Consider the following 20616-nt stretch of genomic DNA (forward strand, 5'->3'; position numbering starts at 1 on the left):
ATTTTGGTTTTTGACAGTTTAGGAGTCATGTCTCTTTTAGGTGACTTCTGTTATCAATGCTTTAATCCATGATGTTTCAGTCACTGTTTCCAAATACTTTGGGGCAAAGACAGAGTACTTATATACTATGACAGTGCGAACCTTGGGAAGGAGAATATATACCTTCCAGGGTTACTTACTGCTGCTGCTGCTAAGTCGCTTCAGTCGTGTCTGACTCTGTGCAACCCCACAGATGGCAGCCCACCAGGCTCCCCCATCTCTGGGATTCTCCAGGCAAGAACACTGGAGTGGGTTGCCATTTCCTTCTCTAATGCATGAAAGTGAAAAGTGAAAGTGAAGTCACTCAGTCGTGTCCGATTCTTTTCGACCCCATGGACTGTAGCCTACCAGGCTCCTCCATCCATGGGATTTTCCAGGCAAGAGTACTGGAGTGGGGTGCCATTGCCTTCTCCGCAGGGTTACTTAAGAGCTTAACTAAAATAAAACAAATATTAATGTGGAAAAATCTCATCTCATAATTAAGGAATAACTGGCTTTATTAGTGTGTATGGTATGTTTGTTGTCTGCCTCTCTTATGAGGTATTTTTATTTATTTTATCTTCCTAACAGCCTGATGAATTAGACTCATTTTCTTGGTTGTACTTGTAGTTTCATTTTAAGTACGTTATTAAGTTGTGAAGCTGATACTGTTTTTGAGTGTTTATGTCTCTGGTAGCAAATTTAATTCAAGTCTTGGTTTTCAGATAATTTGAAGTGTCCACTAATTTATTTTTTAAATGATAAATTTATCTTGCTTGGGATCTGTTGGATCCTTTCCATCTTAGATTCATGGGTTCTGTTTCTTCAGTTACTCTTTTTTGTCCATTCTCTCCTAATGAATTCCTGTTAGATTGATGGCAGTGCTTCTGAGTTAGTTCTTCACATCTCTTAACATTTCTATTACTTTTTCTCTATGTGGGCGACCATCTGAGACTGGCCTCCCAGCTCCTTGATTGCCTGTTTAGCTCTGCCTTTTGTGTTCTTCAGCCGCTCTACTGCATTTTCCCCCTATGTTTTTCATTTCCAGAATAAGGATATTTAATTGGTTCTTTTCATAAATCACCTAGATTTATCTTACATGTGTCTTTTTTCTTTTTGAGGTAAAATTCACATAACATAAAATTTCACCATTTTGATCTCTTTTAAGTGTATGATCCAGTTGTTTTTAGTACATTCACAATATTGTATGAGCACCAACACAGTCTAATTCTGGAACATTTTCATCACCTCCAAAAGAAAGCCTGTACTAGTTAACAGTCAGTCCTCTTTCTCCCATTCCCCTTGTTCTTGGCAACTACAAATCTGATTTCTGTTTGTATAGATTTATTCATTCTGGACATTGCAGATAAATGGAATCATGCCTTTGAAGTTTGCCTTTTTCACTTAGCATCTTTTCAAGGTTCATTCATGTCACAGCATGTGTCACTGCTTCATTTCTTTTTGTAGTTAAATATTCCATTGTGTGGATATATCATTAAGTATTTTATTTATCCATTCATCAGGAATAGATACTTGGGATGTTCCCACTTTTTGGTTATTCAGAATAATGCTGTTATTTGTGAACAGGTTATGTTTGAACAACTGTTTTCAGTTCTCTTGGGTTATATACATAGGAGTGGAATTACTGGGTTGTACAGTAATATTGTGTTTAACTTTTTGAGGAACTGTGAAACTGGTTTGCAAAAGTAGCTGTGCCCTTTTACATTTTACCAACAGTGTATGAAGGTTCCAAATTTCTCCATATCCTTGCTAACCCTTATAATTGTCTTAAAAAATAAAAAAGCCACCTTTGTGGCTATGAAATGGTATCTTACTATGATTTGATTTGACCTTATATGTAGAAAATCCTAAAATTAGTAGGAGTTTAATGAGAATTGTATTGAATGTTTAGATCAATTTGAGGAATATTACTTATCTTTAACAGTATTACGGCTTCCAGTCCATGGATGGAGGCTGTCTTTCCATTTAATTTATTTCATCAGTGTTTTATACTTTTCACTGTACAAGTATTTTACTTCCTTGATTAAACTGATTCTTAGTTATTTTATTCTTTTTGATGCTGTTATAATAGAATTATCTTAATTTCCTATTTGGATTCTTCATTGCTAGAGTATAGAAATACAGCTGATTTTGTGCGTTGATTTTGTTTTCTGCAACTCTACTAAATTTGTTTATTCTCTCTAATAGTTATTTTATGGATTGCTTAGGATTTTTTCATATAAAAAGTCATACCATTTGCAACTATAGGTAGTTCTTCCTTTCCACTTTTGGATGCCCTTTATTTCTTACTCTAATTGCGCCAGCCAGTTCAATCCTGGTTTAAGCAGTGAGAGTCCACAGACTTGTCTTGATCGTCAGCTTAGGGGAAAACCTTCCAGTTTTTCACTGTTAAGCTATTAAGTTTTTCATAGATGGCTCTTCTCAGATTGAGGAAGTTCCTTTCCATTCTTAATTTGTTGAGTGCTTTTATCATAAAAGGGTGTTGGATTTAGTCAAATGTTTTTTCTGTATCTCAAGATAATCACATGGATTTTCTCCCTTCATTCTACTAATACAGAGTATTACATTAACTGATTCTTCAGTGTGAACCACCCTTGCATGCCTAGGTTATCCCACTTTGTCATGGTGTGCTGCTGCTGCTGCTGCTAAGTCGCTTCAGTCGTGTCCAACTCTGTGCAACCCCATAGATGGCAGCCCACCAGGCTCCGCCGTCCCTGGGATTCTCCAACCCACTGGAGTGGGTTGCCATTTCCTTCTCCAGTGTATGAAAGTGAAAAGTGAAAGTGAAGTCGATCAGTCGTGTCGGACTCTTAGTGACCCCATGGACTGCAGCCTACCAGGCTCCTCCGTCCATGGGATTTTCCAGGCAAGAGTACTGGAGTGGGGTGCCATTGCCTTCTCCTGTCATGGTGTAGAGTCCTTTTAATGAGCTGCTAGGTTTGGTTTGGTAGTACTTCGTTGGGCATTTTGCAGTTATATTCGTAAGGGATACTGGTCTGTAATTTTCTTGTTGTGTGTATGACTTTCAACTTGTGTGTTTTTGTGATTGTGTCTTTTGTAAATAGCATATGGTAATAAGATTTTTCCTTTACTTTTAGCTTGACAATCTTCATCTCTTCCTGGAGGGTTAAGTTATTCATATATTTGGAACCATATTTTTGTACAACAGTTGTCTTACTCTTTTGATTTCTCTATTTTCTTTCTTTGGTTCCTTCTCACCCTCACTTTTTATGGTTTTATTGAGTTCCCTCCATTTTTTCTTTTTCTTTTTTTCCCCTTTTTGACAGCATGAAAGTTGTATACTTACTTTTCTTGTTTATAGTTTATTATGATGTGTCTGGGTATGGGTTTTCTTTTATTTAAGTTGCTTGATATTCCATTGGATTCAGTGAATTTGAGAAATTGTGTCTTTCATCCATCCTGGAAAGTTCTTAGTTTTCACTTCTTTGAATATTGCTTTTCCCCAATTCTCATTATTATGTCTTTCTCCATCTCTGATGTTGAATCTTCTCAGTTTACTTTTCTGGGTTTTCTGTTGCTCTGTGCTTCCTTCTGCCTGATTCTTCTGGTTGGTCTTTCAGTTCACTAGTTCTCTTCAGTTATATCCCAGCAGTTTTTTAACTATCCATTAGCTTCCTAATTTTATAATTTCTTTAATTTCCAGAAATTTTATTTGGCTCTTTTTCAGTTCTTCTCATGTTCTTTCTCCTGTCATATTTTTACTCTAAAACATATTAAATATGTTTAGTTTATATTCTTTATCTTATCTCAGGGTCAGTAGTCTTTGTGGTTTGGTTCTGTGATTTGTTGTTTTTTCCTGATTTTTTTCTCATACCAGTTTGTTTGCTCTTATTTCAGTGGTTTTGTTTGTGTGTTTGCTGTATTTTAAAACTTTTTTGGAGGGTTTTGTTTGTGTGTGTGTGGTTAATCTTTTATTTTGAAATTCATTTTAGGAGTTTGTGTCATGCAGGTAGTCATTTCCAGTCCTAAATTCAGGCTTTTGGTTAGGAATCTTAAGGTGATATTCTTTTCTTTTCTGTATAGAGCCATGGTTCAGATGGTCAAATTCCCTTCAGTTGGTCAATTTTCCTTTAAATACTCATCCACTGAGTGTCATTTATTTGGAAGTCCCCATTTGAGGGAAGATGGTGCCTTTGATCTGATCTCCTACTCATATTAGCCCCACCTGTGTTTCTTGTCTCCTGTTAAATGAACATTCTGAGCCACTAGAGAATGTGTAGTTGGTACACTATGGACGGTAGGCCAGCTCCACCTTGTGGCCTGTTTTATATGGTTCACTAGTGAAGGATGATTTTTACCACTTGTAGAAAATTGTTTTTTTTTTTTTTTTAAAAGAATATGTGAGACTGTAGTCCCCAATCCTAAAATATTTACTCTAACATTGGACACCAAGTTCGCCGACCTCTGCTCTAAACTGTCAGGCGTTCACAGGTGCTGTTGGCTCTAGCACTTGAGTCTGTTGGTGGATTAGCACTTTCTGCCTCTAATGTCTTGCTTTCTCAGCTCTGCATTCGAAAGGCTTTTTTTTTTAATGTTAATTTTCAGTTTGTTGTATTGGGTTGACATCTAAATCTTCTATTTGTATGACTTAATCAGTTTTCTCTTTGTTTTGTTTATGGCTTCAAAGTTCTAAAGGCTTTCTGTTTATTTAATCTTAAAAAAAAAAATCTTTGTTTAAAAGTAGTTTTGGTATATGGATGTACATAATTTCTTCAGTTCAGTTGCTCAGTCGCTCAGACTCTTTGTGACCCCATGAATCACAGCACGCCAGGCTTCCCTATCACCAACTCCATAATCTCTTAGTCATCTTAATTTTACTGAGTACAGTAATGGCTAACTTAGCCTTAAATTTTACAAGATGTTTTGTTAAGTATATTATGATTTGGATTTCTGCAGTGGAAATTATTGTACTAATTTATATTCTAATCAGTACTGTAGGAATAGTCCTAGCTCACTAATTCTCACCTATATTGAGTATGATCATTTTAAAAACGTTTTAAAGTTTTTTGCACCAGAAATGATAGTTCACTGTTGCTTTGCCTCCTTTTTAAAAGTCATTAAGGTTGTTGGATGAAGAAGAAGCGACTGACAATGATTTAAGGGCAAAATTCAAGGAACGTTGGCAAAGGACGCCATCCAATGAACTTTATAAGCCTTTAAGAGCAGGTAAAAATGTCCCTAAATGACTTTCACTTGAGTAAGTTCTCATTTTGCTTGATTGAATTAGGCTTCATATGAAAAGCCAGGTGTTTTTCTTCAGTTCCATGTAAAATAAAAAATAACAAGAATGTTCATCATGATAAATTCAGATTCTTAAGACAGTGAAAATTAAAATGATCCTGTGACTCTGACTTCCTGTTCCAAGCTTTCTGCGTATTGTAAAAAAAAGATAAATGAGATATATATAAATATATGGTGTTGTGATTTCATTTCATTTAGTAGTAATACTACCAGGTAGTAAAGGATGAGTTTTAAAATTAACCTGAAGCCAATTATTTTTAAGACTTTGATTATAAAGATTTTGTGCTTGTTTAGATAAATGATATCTGCTGCTGCTGCTGCTAAGGTGCTTCAGTCGTGTCCGACTCTGTGCGACCCCATAGGCGGCAGCCCACTAGGCTCCCCCGTCCCTGGGATTCTCCAGGCAAGAACACTGGAGTGGGTTGCCATTTCCTTCTTCAGTACATGAAAGTGAAAAGTGAAGTGAAGTCGCTCAGTCGCATCTGACTCATAGCGACCCCATGGACTGCAGCCCACCAGGCTCCTCGGTCCATGGGATTTTCCAGGCAAGGGTACTGCAGTGGGGTGCCATTGCCTTCTCCGAAACAATATCTAGACTTGCTTTATTTCTCTGTAAAAAGTATTTAATACTATTGTGATTTTTCTAAAAATGTATCTGCTTTTCTTATAAGTCAGATTTAAAGAGTGATCTTTTGAGACAGGAACTTTTTTGAAATAAGTTGTAACAGTTTTTGGAGTGAATGTTATCTTTCTATATTCATGAGTTGTAGAAAAAGATTAATGTCAGTTGGCTTTTATTTAGTGGACTGTAACCACAAGGGTGTTTTAAGGTTATAAAACACTAAAGATGCAAGGACTGACAGGAGCTCAGTTTCTGTCATCTAGTGCTTTGGGGCTGACAGGGAGACAAGTAAAATTGGAGAACAAAATTGAAAGTACAACCAGCTTATGTACTTCACTGTTAAAATCGTTACTGTGCTCTGATAACATTTTTTTCTTCTTCCACAGAGGGAAACAACTTCAGAATCACTTTGGATAAAGCTGTGCACGCAGATGGACAGGTGAAGGAGCGTTACCAGGCTCACCGAGACACCATTGTGCTTCTGTGCAAGCCGGAGCCGGAGCTGAACGCCGCCATCCCTTCTGCTAACCCGGCGAAGACAATGCAGGGCAGTGAGGTGAGGACGTGCACTTTGGTGTGGGTGGGCAGCTGCTCTGACAACTATGTTCAAGCTATTACATACAGTGAATTGCCCAGTTTTTTCTTACTGACCTTTTTTTTAAAAAATGATGATGTACATTGAGGTGCTTGCGTTTAGAGCAACATGATATATATACACTGTGAACGTTATATTACTATCCATTTATTGAATGCTTCCTCTGTGAACTCGGTACTGTATATATTCACAGTGTTTAATTCACATTTGGTAAGAGGGAGCAACTTGGAAGTACAGGCGCTTCCTTGGGGTGGAAGGACTGGATTGGCCAGATACTCCTCTGACAACAGATTCTTTGTTTCTTGCATCTTTCTATATACTGCCTTCTACCATATTCCTCTGGGACTACCTCTGAAGGGAGGGTTGTCAAGGTGTGCATGTTAATAAGTGGATCACATTGGCATGATATTTCTACTGGCTACAGGCTCATGGGAGCGTGATTGGCTGAGACCCTAAGGGGATGGGTGTGACTGATCACTGTGAGGTGAGATAGGGGCCCTGAAGCACACAGGAAAGTAAGCCAAAGGGCAAGAGATACTGCCGAAAGCTTCTTAAAAAAGGTGAATTTCCTGTGACAGTAGTTCTCAGAAGTTATCATTGTCATTTCTTATCTGTCTTTGCTCAGAAGCATTTCATGTATTCATTCAGCCAAGGCTTAATGGACAGCATCTACTGTGTAAGGCACTACGCTCTGTACACACGATGGCCAGCCCGCACTCCCCATTCACAAGCAGGCGTAGAAGAGGAGACATACACAGAGATAACTGGGATACATGGTAGAAACTGAGAGGTGTGAGGGCTTTAGGTGACGGAATTCTGAATGTTCCAGCATTTGGAGCCCCTCGCCTAGGAGGCTTCTTAGGACATTGGCACATTATGAGAACAGTGGACAGGCAGAAAGGTGAACAAGAGTAGGATCCGAGAATATTGAGTGAGTGTGTGCAGAGCAGCTACCAGAGGTTGAGTGGAAACCAGCCCCTGAAGTGAAGGGAAAACAGCGTCAGGGGATATGCACAGAACCTGCATCTCTGGTTGGGGGCCAGAGAGAACGACCACTCTGAAGTCAGATGCTTTCAGGGCGTCGAGGAGAAAAGGAAGGTGGTTGAAAGATTAAATTTGTAAAGAAGAGACTGCACACCTATAGAACAGCAGCATGTTCTGGCTTCTTTTGATTTTAGGAGAACTCTCTTTAATGTCCCCCCTTTTTTCTTTTTAGTGTCACATACACGACTCGGAACTTACATGGCTTTCGTTCTTTGATTCTGCTTTCTGTAGAAAAGCAAAAATGTTTTTTTGTTTTTTTTTTTAATTTGTAATAGCTGCTCTGTTAATCCAGAACGGTATTACATAGGGGAGGAAAAGTTTGACAATCAATATGAAGTTATTTTATTGAAACTAGATTTTCTGCATGGAGGTAACCAACAATTTTCAGTGCTCTATATATTCATTCAATATGTGTCTTTATCAGAAAAGGGAAGCATCATTTGTTTATTACAGCTCCTTCAGATAGTTGTCACCATAGTTGATGACACTTTAGCCAGAGTTTTTATGAGAAACAGCCATTTGAATTGCTGATTATTAACGTGATACAAAGTACATGTTTTATTAAGAGGTCCAAGCATAATGGGTAGGGCTGTTTTTTTCTTTCATTCTGAAGAGGCCAACTATCTAGTTATTTATCTTTGTTCTGTTTGGGCAGCTGTTTTTAGGTACTGAGAGGATGTTAATTTCTATACTATATAAGACAATCTGTTTCAAGATACTCCTGACTTTCAGCTTTGTTTACTAGACTATTTTTTTTAAATTAATTCTGCATATTCCTATTTCTCCCCTAGCTTTATTTCATTTCTATAAAATTTTCGAACTTCTGTTAGGCATAACATACATATAGAAGAAAATGACATTTCTTACTTTCCTAATGGCCAAGCAACTTCACATAGGGTTAAAGTCAAGGTTGAGATACCATTATCAATTTACCAACAGGTAAAGCTATCAAAACCTTTTTGAATTTATATGCTACTGTATCCCCCAACACAAACTGTGTTACATGATTATAGAAATCCTTATAATTCAGCAGAATAAAGGATACTTTAATTCTTGGTCTGTTCCTCATTTTTCCTCTGTTCTTGTCTGAGTGCTTATATGCTTAAGACTCTTTAGTCCACAGTGCACGCAAAGTAGAGAGTTAAACCGTGAGACATAACCAACAGTTAATAATAATGGCTCCTACTTATGGAGCACTTGGCCTGTGTTAGAAATTACATTAAGCACTTATATGGACTTGCTTCAGTCTTTACAACTGTCCTGACATAAAGGTACTATTATTATTCTTGTTTTGCAGATGAATTTTCCAGGTAAACTGCCCTTGGTTATATAGTAACTAAGCCCATGATATTCACTAAGGGAGTATAATCAGAGTTGAAGTATTTTTTTCTATGTCGTCATGTTTCACTGTGCTGGACAGCTAGATTCCTTCGTTTCTGTATTGAAGTTTTGATTTAATTTTGTGTTTTGGATGGGTAGAAGAATGTTCACGGTTCAGAAGGTTCCTGCAGAGAACTCTCACCCCTGTTCTTTCCACCTTATTCCCATCTGCTCTGTTATACGTAACAGTATTCATTTTGTCTGGTCTGTGTTTAGTGCTTTTATTTTTGTGAAAAATACATATGCACACAGATGTACATAATACATTATGTGTGTGTATAGCTTTATATTCTGATTTCCCTTCTCATTGAAAATGCGACATACAATGTATATGCTTTTGTACCTTTTTTCATTTAACGATATGTCCTGGAAGTCATTTGCAAGCAAGACTTTGACCAGCTTGTCTAACGTCAGATTCTACTAGGCCCCTTTAATAGACTTTGCTGTGCCCATCCAGCCGTGACTCTTCGTCCTCTTCTTCCTTTTAGAGTGTCTGTGGTTTGATGCTTCTTGGACCTCTGTGAGTCACGTTAGAACATGTTAAGAGACTCTGCATTTAAGATAGGATGCCTAGGAGATATGGTGGTTACCAGAGGCTGAAATGTGGAAGAAACTTGAGGCTTTTCCTCAGGTTTTGGTTTTCACATGGGAAGGTCGCTCTGGACCCTCTCATCACGGAGCTGATGACTAAGGCCAGGGACTGCAGAGCAGGGCAGAGCTGCTTAGGCACGGGCAGTAGGTGAGGAGATCTCTGGAGCTGAAATTGCTGCTGGTAAGAAGCGAGTCAGGGCTGGAGATGGGGTTCTTGGACTGTCCCTTCTTTGCCCACTTTCTTGCTCTGAGCATTCTTGGTCAAGCAGAATAGGGGCTTGGGGTCGCCCAGGTGAAGTGTGAAGAGCTGTGAGTGAAAGGGAGCAGCTCACAAGGGTCTTAGAGGGCACTTGAACCCTGAAACACTGTTACTACATAGGGGTGTTAGGCATTTATGAATCATGGGGCTGTTAGGCAGAGACTGCCTGGACTGAATGAGAGGCAGAACTCACGATGTGAAGAGAGATAGGACCTACCCCTTCTTTCTCTCCCAGGATTTAAAATCAGCATATGACTTAGAGCTTTCTCTCTCTCTCTCTTGAGTGCTGTCTCCATGTATCGTTATCTCTATTTTTATCTCCATGTCTCCTTCTCTCAGTCTCACTATGTTGGCAAAATAGGCTATCTCTTGACAAAACACACCTTCCTCTACATCATGGTGAGGATGCAGTAAAGTGTAAACGTGGTTAGAGAGTGGTTTGGAGTCAGGCAGACGCAGGTCTCAGGTTTCACCTCTGCTCCTTTAGTAGCTGTGTAACCTCAGGCAGGTGACTTAATTTTTCTGAGACTCAGTTTCTCCATCTGTGGAATAGAGGTAATAAATACATACTCTGGGATATTGTAAGAAGTACATTAAGTTTAATCTGTGAAGTGTGTAGGACCGTGCCTGGCGCATGATAAATGTTCAGTAAATCTGTTTTCATTATTGCTGCTGCCATTGCAGGCCGAATCCACTGAAGGTACAGCAGTGTCTGTATGTAAGTGAACCTGCTGTCTGAATTACACTTGGCTCTCTGAGAAATCATCTCTCCCTGACCCTGGTGAACCTTTGTATCATTCCCTTCTGGTAATTGGCTTATGGTTTTTTGGGCAATTCAGCTAAAAGTTTTTTAAATTTGTATAGGTGGTGAATGTCTTAAAATCCTTATTAACAAATCTTGATGAAGTAAAGAAGGAAAGAGAGGGGCTGGAGAACGACCTGAAATCAGTGAATTTTGACATGACAAGCAAGTTTCTGACTGCTCTGGCTCAAGATGGTGTGATAAACGAAGAAGCTATTTCTGTTACCGAACTGGATCGAATCTATGGGGGTCTCACAACTAAAGTCCAGGAATCTCTAAAGAAACAGGAAGATCTTCTTAAAAATATTCAGGTAAAGTTTATATACTTCAGTAAGATTTTTATTTAAAAAATTACAGAAGGGATAATCTGTATACAGGAGGGATAGTCTGGACTAAATCTGTCCATTTAGGATTGTGTTTTTGGCAAGTATTCCATATTAATAGAAAACTGTAAACTGTTGGTTATATTTTCATGCCCACTGAATTTGGGGTAATTTTACTAATGGAAAGCTATAAAGTACTGTGCTACTCCAAAGGGAATATATTAGGTAAATATCTAATAATAACTCAATATAATCATAGGTGATTTTCATAGTTGGAAAAGTATCAATAAAAATGTCATGAGCTATATTAATTTCATAAATATATATAACTGCATAAATCTTTCTTTTCATAAGGTCTCACACCAGGAATTTTCAAAAATGAAACAATCTAACAACGAAGCCAATTTAAGAGAAGAAGTCTTGAAGAATTTAGCTGCTGCGTATGATAACTTTGTTGAACTTGTGGCTAATTTGAAGGAGGGCACAAAGGTATGAAGCACAAAAAAAATAAGAGCTAACTGACCAGTGTGGACGTGAGGATATAGTTTGAGAAGTTAATTGGTATTTCCAGTTGGACCAAATCATTCTTCATCTTGAATGCCTTAGCTTTCATTACTTTGGCCCCTGAGAGCTTTGTTACAAGTGGGAGAAAGCTTAATGAAGGTGGTGGATTTCATGGGAACTTTGCAGAATGAGTATGCGTAGACATTCATTTCAGGTAGCAGGAATTAGCGAGAATCAGCAATACTTTGTTACATGATAGAAAGTCGGCCAGTCTGAGTGAATTATGAGGGAATAGGAGTATTAGTCAGAGCTGATACGTGATGGGGAAGGGGCTGGTATGATCTTCATAGCCTCTGCTGATGGTTTAGGTGATGATAGATTTGTGATATGCTTGTGTCTTAGAGTGCTTACTGAATATGTTTCAGTATTTTCTAGCCTTTCCTTTAAATATTTTGGGGAAATGCTTATATTTGGTTTGACCAATTTTGGGGAGTAAGTGATTTTTTAAGTTTTTCAAATACATAATTCCTTTTGGTACTTTAACTCCACAATGATGACTGAATAAAGTTATCTTGATTTTAATACAGTAGGTATGATGTAAAACCCTCTAAAGAGAGCACAGAAATACTGCCGAAACCTTCCAAAGAGAGAGGATAGTAAAATGCCATTTTAATTTGATTTAAAATGCTTTGTTGAAATAGGTAAGCTGAGAAAACTCTCCAGAGTGCTTTTGGAAATTCTTCAAAAAGTTTCTGAAATGATGCCTGCGTTTCTGAAGTGAATGTGCAAATCTAATGTTTCCACTTAAATAGGTTGTTTTTATTAAGTAGTTGATTTTTCTCTAGGAATTGGGAACTTGTTCACTATCATGAAACTTAACTTGTCACTGAATTTTTGGTGACAGCACTTTCTAACGAGTATTTATTTTTTTCAAAATATTTTAGGTCATATTTAACAATAAGTTACTGGACTTAAGTGGTATGACTGTCTCTCATGCATAGGGTTTTAGTTCTTTAACTGTTATTGACAAATGAGCTTTACATTGTGTTCCTCTTAGATTAAAAATAGTTCTGGTTTATCACTTATGTTTGTTCTTTGCTTGTAGTTTTACAATGAGCTGACTGAAATACTTGTCAGGTTCCAGAACAAATGCAGTGATATAGTGTTTGCACGGAAGACAGAAAGGGATGAACTCTTAAAGTAAGTTTATTTTCTCTATCAAATTATACTTCTGAAGTATTTTTCTTAGAAAAAAAAATCATATTCTTGCTACCTCTTTTAGAAAAATCACATGTGGATACTCTTGTGGTGGGTTGGCAGTGTGAGTTAATTTCCTTCATTTCCTCTGTGGTGGTTTACAAAGCAACAAGCAACCAGCTACATGCTTCAAGAACAACAGGATGTAAAGGAGCACAAACTCTAGATGAAGGGAGAATAGTGATGTCACAGAAGTGATGAGAGCACAGCTCATGGTGACAGAGCTCAGGGAGTGCCAATAAACACGGGCAGTTTACCTTGAAGGGGCAAATGGGTTCCTTAAATGAAACTGCAGGCACAGCACGAGGGAGAGAGGATTTATAGCTCAGAAAATGTCAGCAAAATCACTTTCTATAGGGGCCTACTGGGCAAGCAACATAAGACTCACTCTGTGTGGAGTAATGGAGTGCTAACTCAGCATTGATACCCATTAAGATGAGAAAGAGAGCAAAATTTAACAAAACTGATAGATGAACATTCACCAGAATAACATTGTCACAGAACAGGTGAAAATTTTACTGTGAATTTAAAACAAAGGTTAGGAAAGACTCACTAAGGATTACCACAAACAAAGCCAGTACTCAAGGAAGATGGTAGGAAAACAAGAGGTCATAAAATATGAAGTGTCAGGGTTTAGGACACAATTGGAAGAGAACAAAACTATCACGAATGTGAGATGAAATGAGAAGGAGCCAAAGCAAGAAAAGAGTGAAGAAAACACAGGAGCAAAGAGTAGCAAAGAAGAAATCAAAGAAAATGAAACCAAAGCAAGGAACAGGATTAAAAGTAGAGAAGCTGGGCAGAGAAGATCTGACATATGTAAAACTGAATTCCCTTCAAAGAAGAAAATCCCAAACAGTGAACAGAACAAATACTTAATGATATTACTCAAGAATATTCTTAGAATAAGTCCTGTTGAAAGGGTATGCATCATTTGGTCAGGAAAAATGAGTAAGAACTGTTAACACTTATTTGTATTAAGGCATATACATTATTAGCCTTCAAAGATAATGACAAAACTTCCCTAATGGCCCAGTGGTCAAGACTCTGTGCTCCCAACACAGGGGGAATGGGTTTGATCCCTGGTTGGGGATCTAAGATCTCACATGCACATGGTCTGGCCAAATAAATATTCTTTAAAAAAGAAAATGGCAGAATCCTATTAAGGCAGTCAGGCAGACGGCTCAGCTCCGTTTATAAAAAGGTGAAAAAAACTTAGGCTGGCAGCACTGCATGCTAGAAGAGAATGGAATGATTGCTATTGAAACTCAAGGAAAGCAAATATAAGACAAAGATTTTATATCCGGCCAGCCTGTCCTTCAGCTATATTCAAAGTCAGGTGGTCATCAGTGATGAATATGAAGAACCCAGAGACTATTATACCCAGGAGCCTTTCTTGAGCCCCTCAGATGAGCTGACCATTATTCTCATCTGTCCATGCTTAAACAGTTTCCTGTAGAAGAATGGGGAGAACTTAAGAGCTACTTCCTTCCAGCCCCAAGATAGAAGGGCCATTTGTTACCAGTTTTTCTACTACACCTTTAAAAAGCAAATAATTAAAATCTTTAAAAAACGGTTTTAGAGGCTAAATACAAACCCAAATTAGTTTTACTAGTAGGTAAATCTGAAAAGAGTAAAACAGAGCAGTCTTCGGACCAGTTTTATTTATGAATATGGATGTGAAAGTTCTAAATAAAATGCTTGCTGTTCATATTCTCCATATTCTCCAGTATATTAATTAATGAAGGAACATGACCATGACCATGACCAAGGAGGAATGGGTGGTTATTCCATGAATACAATGATTGGTTTAGTATTTTTACATCTAAGGAGAAAAAGATGATCTTCATAGATGACGAAAAAGTGTGAGAAAGTTAATGGAGAAACTATAAACATTCCCCCTAAAGACAAGTGCCAGCTATCAGTGCTGATATTCAGTACTATATTGGCAGTACCAGCCAGCACCATTAGACAAAGGCAATTAGAGATACAAAAATTGTAAACTGTCACTACTTACAGACTTTATGATCGTACATCTGGGAAACCTAAAAGAATCAGCAGCCAAACTCTGCAAATAAAAAGAGAATTGGTGATTATAAAAATAATTTGTAGCAATCAATAGCTTTCATACAAGTAAAGACGTAGAAGATACAATGGAGGGAAAGACCTCAGTTAAATAGTCATGAGAAAGTAAAATACATAAGAATAGATTTGTCATATATGAGACCTGTATGAAGAAAGCTTTGAAACACTATTCAAGGACACAAGAGAGGATTTGAGCAAGTTATAAGACATATCATGTCCTTAGATAGGATGAGACGTCAGTTCTAAATAAATTTATCCATTCAACATAATTTTGATTTAAAAAAACCACATTTTCGTTTAAAAGTAGACAAGTTGTTCTAAAGCTCAAGGTGAAAAAAGTCAAGAAAGAATAGCCAGGAAAAACTGCATAAAAATAATAGTAATGGAAACTAATTTACCAGATTTTAATATATGTAATATTGTCTCTAATTAAAACACAGTGGTACTGGCACATGATTAGACTAAAGACAGAAGATAGGAATAGATTTAAATCCTTATGTGAATTTAGTGTTTTAAGAAAAAAAAAATCCTAAATCATAGAAGTTAAGAGACAAGTGCCTAGTTATTTAGGAAACAAAAGTTATTTTTACAACAGAGTAAGTTCCAAACAGATCATACTTGAAATGTATAAAATGAAACGAAATGAAAAGAAAACGAGAGAAATTTTTAGTAAAGCTGAAATAGGAAAGGTCTTTGTAATTCTGATGTAAAATCCAGAAGCCATTAAAGAAAAAAGAGTAAGTTCATCATAAGATGATCAGCAGAGTCAAAATGTAATAAGCTGGTGGAAACTGTTTGAAACCTGTTCCCAGGACAAAAGGCAAATTTACCAAATTTATAAAGAACTCTGAGATACTAATGAAGAGGAAAAAAAAACCCAATAGAAAAATTGGCAAAGGATATGAACAGAAATTCTGCAGATGAAATAAAAGTGACTGTTAAGCATATGAAAAAATACCTCCCCTCATTCAATATAAATATGAGTTGAAATTACTCTGAAATGGCATTTTTCAGACTGTCAAAAATTTGGAAGTTTGATAGCATGCTTTATTGGCACACTTTGGGGAGCAAGTCTCATTCTACTGTGGGAGTGCACAGTGGGGCAGCCCTTTTGTGGGACCCAGTAAGGTCCGAATTGCAGACCCATACATTATTTAATCCAGCTTTTTTTTTAAAGGATGTTTTCTATTTACCAATATACAAAAATCTCTAAGATGAATAATTTATGTTAAAAAAAATAAGATTACAGACTAGTGTAAAGTATGCTTTTTGTGTAAAAAGGGAGAAAATAAAAATGAGCATTTGGATTGGGTTATTTCTGATCAGGAAGCTCTGGACAGGTTCATAGGAAAGAATAGTATAGTGTCTGTGTGTGGGCGTGATGGTGGAGTGAGAATTTGTAGATGGTGGTCTGTCAGTTTTGTATGTCTAGTTTATCTTTCACCTGGGATTGTTTTTGAGAGTCAAAGTGTGGTCTGGGGACACTTGCTGGAGTTGTTCCATCAGGACAGCAGGGCCTGCCACAGACACTTGAGGGCGTGTCGTGTGTGTTGTTTCGAGCTTGTGAATCAGCACAGTACCAAATGTTTCATAAGAGTGTATTTTACCTTAGGATTTTGTTTATCGGGATTTGGGGATAGATTCCAATTTACTGTCAGAGGAGTCTTTAAATTTTTTAAAAAATTTTGATACTGTATTTTAATGGTGCTTTAAACATCTGTCTTTAATGAGATTACCTTATGTGAGGTATCTTTTAACATAAAATATCTCCGTGCCATGTTTTGGATATCTTCAGAAAATTTTGAAATTTCCGTTGTTTTCTGTGAACACTGATATACAGTGATTAAAATATTAGGCAGGTGACTGTGAACAGTTGTAGTTTTCTGATCATTTTTAGATTTTTATTAGGAGTTTCTCATCATCTAGGGGCTGACCTCTTAGTAGAGGGAGGGCAGTTTCTAAGGGCCACTTGCTTCGTTTAACGTGTCCCTTACTCTGGCTATAATTATGGGCTCTGGAAAAGTTTACTTTTTCCCCTTGTCTTCAGAAATAGAACAAAAACTAACTTTATTTTATTCAGTAGTAGGAAGAAAGATGATTTCAATTAGTTCTTGCCAAGAACAGAAATATATAGTATATTTTAAAATACTATCATTGTTTTGATTCTATTTTCTGTGTTTCATACATGAAGAAAAGAAAGAAAAGTACCTGATATTTTGCAGGTGTTGGTTTTCAAAATTGTGTTAATTTCTAATGCTTCTGTCTTTAATAAGGGACTTGCAACAAAGCATTGCCAGAGAACCTAGTGCTCCTTCAATCCCAACACCCACATACCAGTCCTCTCCAGCTGGGGGGCACGCACCAACGCCACCAACTCCAGCACCAAGAACCATGCCGGTCAGTAAGCAGCCCGACCTTTTAAGATGGAAGTTTTACGTGTTTGTGACATTTGCTAGCTGTAAAGGGTAACACAGACTTTACATGGTAGAGGTCTGGTGGTCACCACTTTGATCAGGTGACCAGCCTTCTGATGTTTTGCAGTATAAAGAATATGCATTCTTTATTCATGGATCACTTATAAATTTTTGCTAAAAAATGTTTACCTTGAGTCTAATGAAGTCTTTGGAACCAACTTCCAGTTTATAGCAAAGACAGTGATAAAACCATAAATTAAATTGTGCTGTTAGGAAACACTTGGACAACCTACAACAGGAACATTCTTTGAGACACTTGGCTTGGTTTTCTAAAGGCGAATGTTATAGAAAGAGAAAAGATAGATGGAGAGGGCTTCTAGATTAAAAGAGAGGAAAGACTCATAATAATCAAATGCAGTACATGAACCTCGATTAGATCTTGGTTAAAACTCTTATAGGTGTTTTTATGAAAAATAAGGACACTTGAATGTAGGGTAATACTACTACTACTGAGTCACTTCAGTCGTGTCCGACTCTGTGCGACCCCATAGACGGCAGCCCACCAGGCTCCCCTGTCCCTGGGATTCTCCAGGCAAGAACACTGGAATGGGTTGCCATTTCCTTCTCCAATGCATGAAAGTGAAAAGTGAAGTCGCTCAGTTGTGTCCAACTCTTCGTGACCCCATGGACTGCAGCCCACCAGGCTCCTCCGTCCATGGGATTTGCCAGGCAAGAGTACTGGAGTGGGGTAATACTAGGGAATAATTATTAATTTTGGAGTAACTGTTAATTTTCTCAGGGTGAAATGGTAGCGTGATTATGTAGGAGAATATTAGGACTTGTATACTGAAATGTGTAAGGCCAGTGTCCTTAAGTTTGCAGCTTAACTTTCAAATGGTTCTGTAAATATGTAGAGGTAAATATAAGAATATAATTATAGGTAAAGCAAAAGTGGCCAAATGTTAATAATTAATGAATTTAATTGGTAATTATATGGTTATTTATGATAGTACTGTTTTAGGTTTTCTGGTGTTTGAGATTTTAGTATGAAAAATCATGGGGCCAGGAGGAGATAAGAGAGAAAAACACTATCTCACCCATTCCTTCCTCCTCCCTCAAATGTGTGACCACGGATGGGAGCAGTAAATGATTAAACATTGGGCATCAGGAAAAGAGCAGTGCTAGTGTGGATATTTGTGGAATATCCACAAATTGGAGAATTATTTTTCAACTACGGTACATTCCTGGAATGGTGAGCCCACATTTAAGAATGGGAATTAGAAATACATTCAGTTGGATTCTGGAGTTTCTTGTACGCTCTCATTCATTTTAATTGTTAGCAATTTGACAGAAAGCTGACGTGTGTTGCAGTCAGTGCCGACTCTTTCTTACAGCCTACTAAGCCCCAGCCCCCAGCCCGGCCTCCACCTCCTGTGCTGCCAGCAAATCGAACTCCTGCTTCAGCTCCGGCTGCAGCTCTAGCTCCAGCCCCGGCTCCGGCAGGCTCTGGGACCACTGTACCAGCTCCATCACAGACTCCCGGTTCAGCTCCCCTGCCTCAGGCCCAGGGACCCCCGTACCCCACCTATCCAGGGTATCCCGGGTAAGACTGAAACTCTGTATGCCCAGTGAACTGGCTAATGTTTCTAACTGTAGTTAGTCTTTTAAAAAAAAAGGTCACCCATTCTCTGAATGGAGGTGTCATATAGGCTACATTGTCAGCTCACATAGAAATATAGTAAGTTATAGTCACTTTGAGCAGTTAAATAGCCATTTCCCCGGTTTATTTAATTTGTTTTTAGTTTTACATGTTGGGTTTATAGTAAACATACCTTCTGTAAGGAATTCAGAATGTGCTTCCTTGGTCATCTTTGTTTAGGTGATAAACAGATAGGTGCCTTTCCTGGACTTGGCAAGACTGGTAAAGGCTTCTTCACATACCTGTACTCTGACGTCTTGACATTCCGATCAACTCTTGAACCAGGAATCTATCTAATTATGGCATATACTTAAAGATCAGCTGTCTTTGTTATTTTTGTAATCTTAAAAATCCAGACATTTAACTTCTTTTAAGTTGTCTTCCAGACTTAGTAAGTAAATTGTATCTTCCAAATGTTAAAACTGTGAAAACAGTATAAATCTATGAGCATTACAGTTAACATTGACTCTTGTAAAACAGAAATGTACGTAGATTGCCACAGTAAAATGAAGAGTCTCTGTTTTTATTCTTGGTAATGGTTGAATATTTAATCTTATTTCCTTCAAGAATCTTTACTTGGGTAGTATTAAATACTTTTTTCTTTCATTTCAATTAATAACAGGATAGAACTCTTTTTTCTAGGAAGTACCTTGGAACAGCTGTTTTTTCCTCTCTCCACTGTTCTCTAATAGAGTGAGAAATAGAGGAAAACATGATTTTCTTGAAAAAAACTTCATTTTAGAATAATTACTGTATGGTTCATTTTCTAGTATTTGATTTACCAATCTAGCTTTTCTTTTTTTTGTTCTTCTTCCCATCAGGTATTGCCAAATGCCCATGCCCATGGGCTACAATCCTTATGCGTATGGCCAGTATAATATGCCGTATCCACCAGTGTATCACCAGAGCCCTGGGCAGGCTCCATACCCAGGACCCCAGCAGCCTTCATACCCCTTCCCTCAGCCCCCACAGCAGTCTTACTATCCACAGCAGTAATATGTCAGCTCAGAAGCTCAGCTGGTTCAGTTCAAAGGGAAAGAAATACCAACCCTGCAATAAGTGTACTAAACTCTACGCTCTGGTTACTATAACGTCCTCTACTGTACTGAGTGCAGTGTATAATTTCTGTCTGCGGCTAGAAGCTGTGCCCCAGTTCCACACTTGATTGTACTTGGGCGATTTGCTGCTGTTGCAGTGTAAACACTAAGTATAATAGAATTTGAAGTAAATTACATTACAGTTCATAAAAGTTGAAAATGAGAAATTAAACCCACCGGTGAAACGTTTGAAATTATTAGACTTAAGTATGTGATTGGAACATCAGATGCTTACAACGATGGTTTAAGTATGGATATACAAGAAAACTAAGTTATCTTTCTCTTTTGGTTTATTGATTTGGTTTGATTTTCCTTACGCTATTTTGCATAATCAAAACATTGTAAATCTTTTAATTTAAAAATAAATTCCTTAAGAACAGTTGTCATTGTTATGCTTTGTCATTGATTCTCACTGCTGTCTAATTTCTTCCTGGTACTAGTCTCTCATTTTATGTGTACATAAGTTAAACAGGTCCTGTGTTAAGTGCATGATTAATTCAAGTTAATAGTCAGGTTCAATATATCTTATAGGAAAACCAAAAGAATAATAACCATAGTTTATCTTTCATATGCTGATTAGTAAATTAATTTTGACACTTATTTTGAAAAATCTTATAATGTGGAAGAAACACAATTGCTACCA

At 37.5% G+C, this 20616-nt stretch overlaps 1 protein-coding gene across 2 annotated transcripts in view; it reads left to right on the forward strand.

The window, feature by feature from the left end:
* The window catches only part of PDCD6IP (programmed cell death 6 interacting protein), a 69042-nt gene extending 48690 nt beyond the window's left edge, over positions 1 to 20352 (forward strand). For both annotated transcript variants that reach the window (XM_086365762.1, XM_086365763.1), the window contains exons 11-18: positions 5115 to 5226; positions 6310 to 6479; positions 10657 to 10905; positions 11272 to 11406; positions 12527 to 12621; positions 17037 to 17160; positions 18572 to 18780; positions 19698 to 20352. In XM_086365762.1, the coding sequence (XP_086221888.1) occupies positions 5115 to 5226; positions 6310 to 6479; positions 10657 to 10905; positions 11272 to 11406; positions 12527 to 12621; positions 17037 to 17160; positions 18572 to 18780; positions 19698 to 19872 (1269 nt within the window). In that variant the 3' untranslated portion in view covers positions 19873 to 20352. The remainder of the gene's footprint in view (positions 1 to 5114; positions 5227 to 6309; positions 6480 to 10656; positions 10906 to 11271; positions 11407 to 12526; positions 12622 to 17036; positions 17161 to 18571; positions 18781 to 19697) is intronic.
* The last annotated feature ends 264 nt before the right edge of the window (positions 20353 to 20616 follow it).

Source organism: Bos grunniens, chromosome 22, assembly GCF_055505025.1.
Source record: "Bos grunniens cultivar Pamir isolate PY7600 chromosome 22, Bosgru_T2T1.0, whole genome shotgun sequence".
In the NCBI taxonomy this organism is placed as follows: Eukaryota; Metazoa; Chordata; class Mammalia; order Artiodactyla; family Bovidae; genus Bos; species Bos grunniens.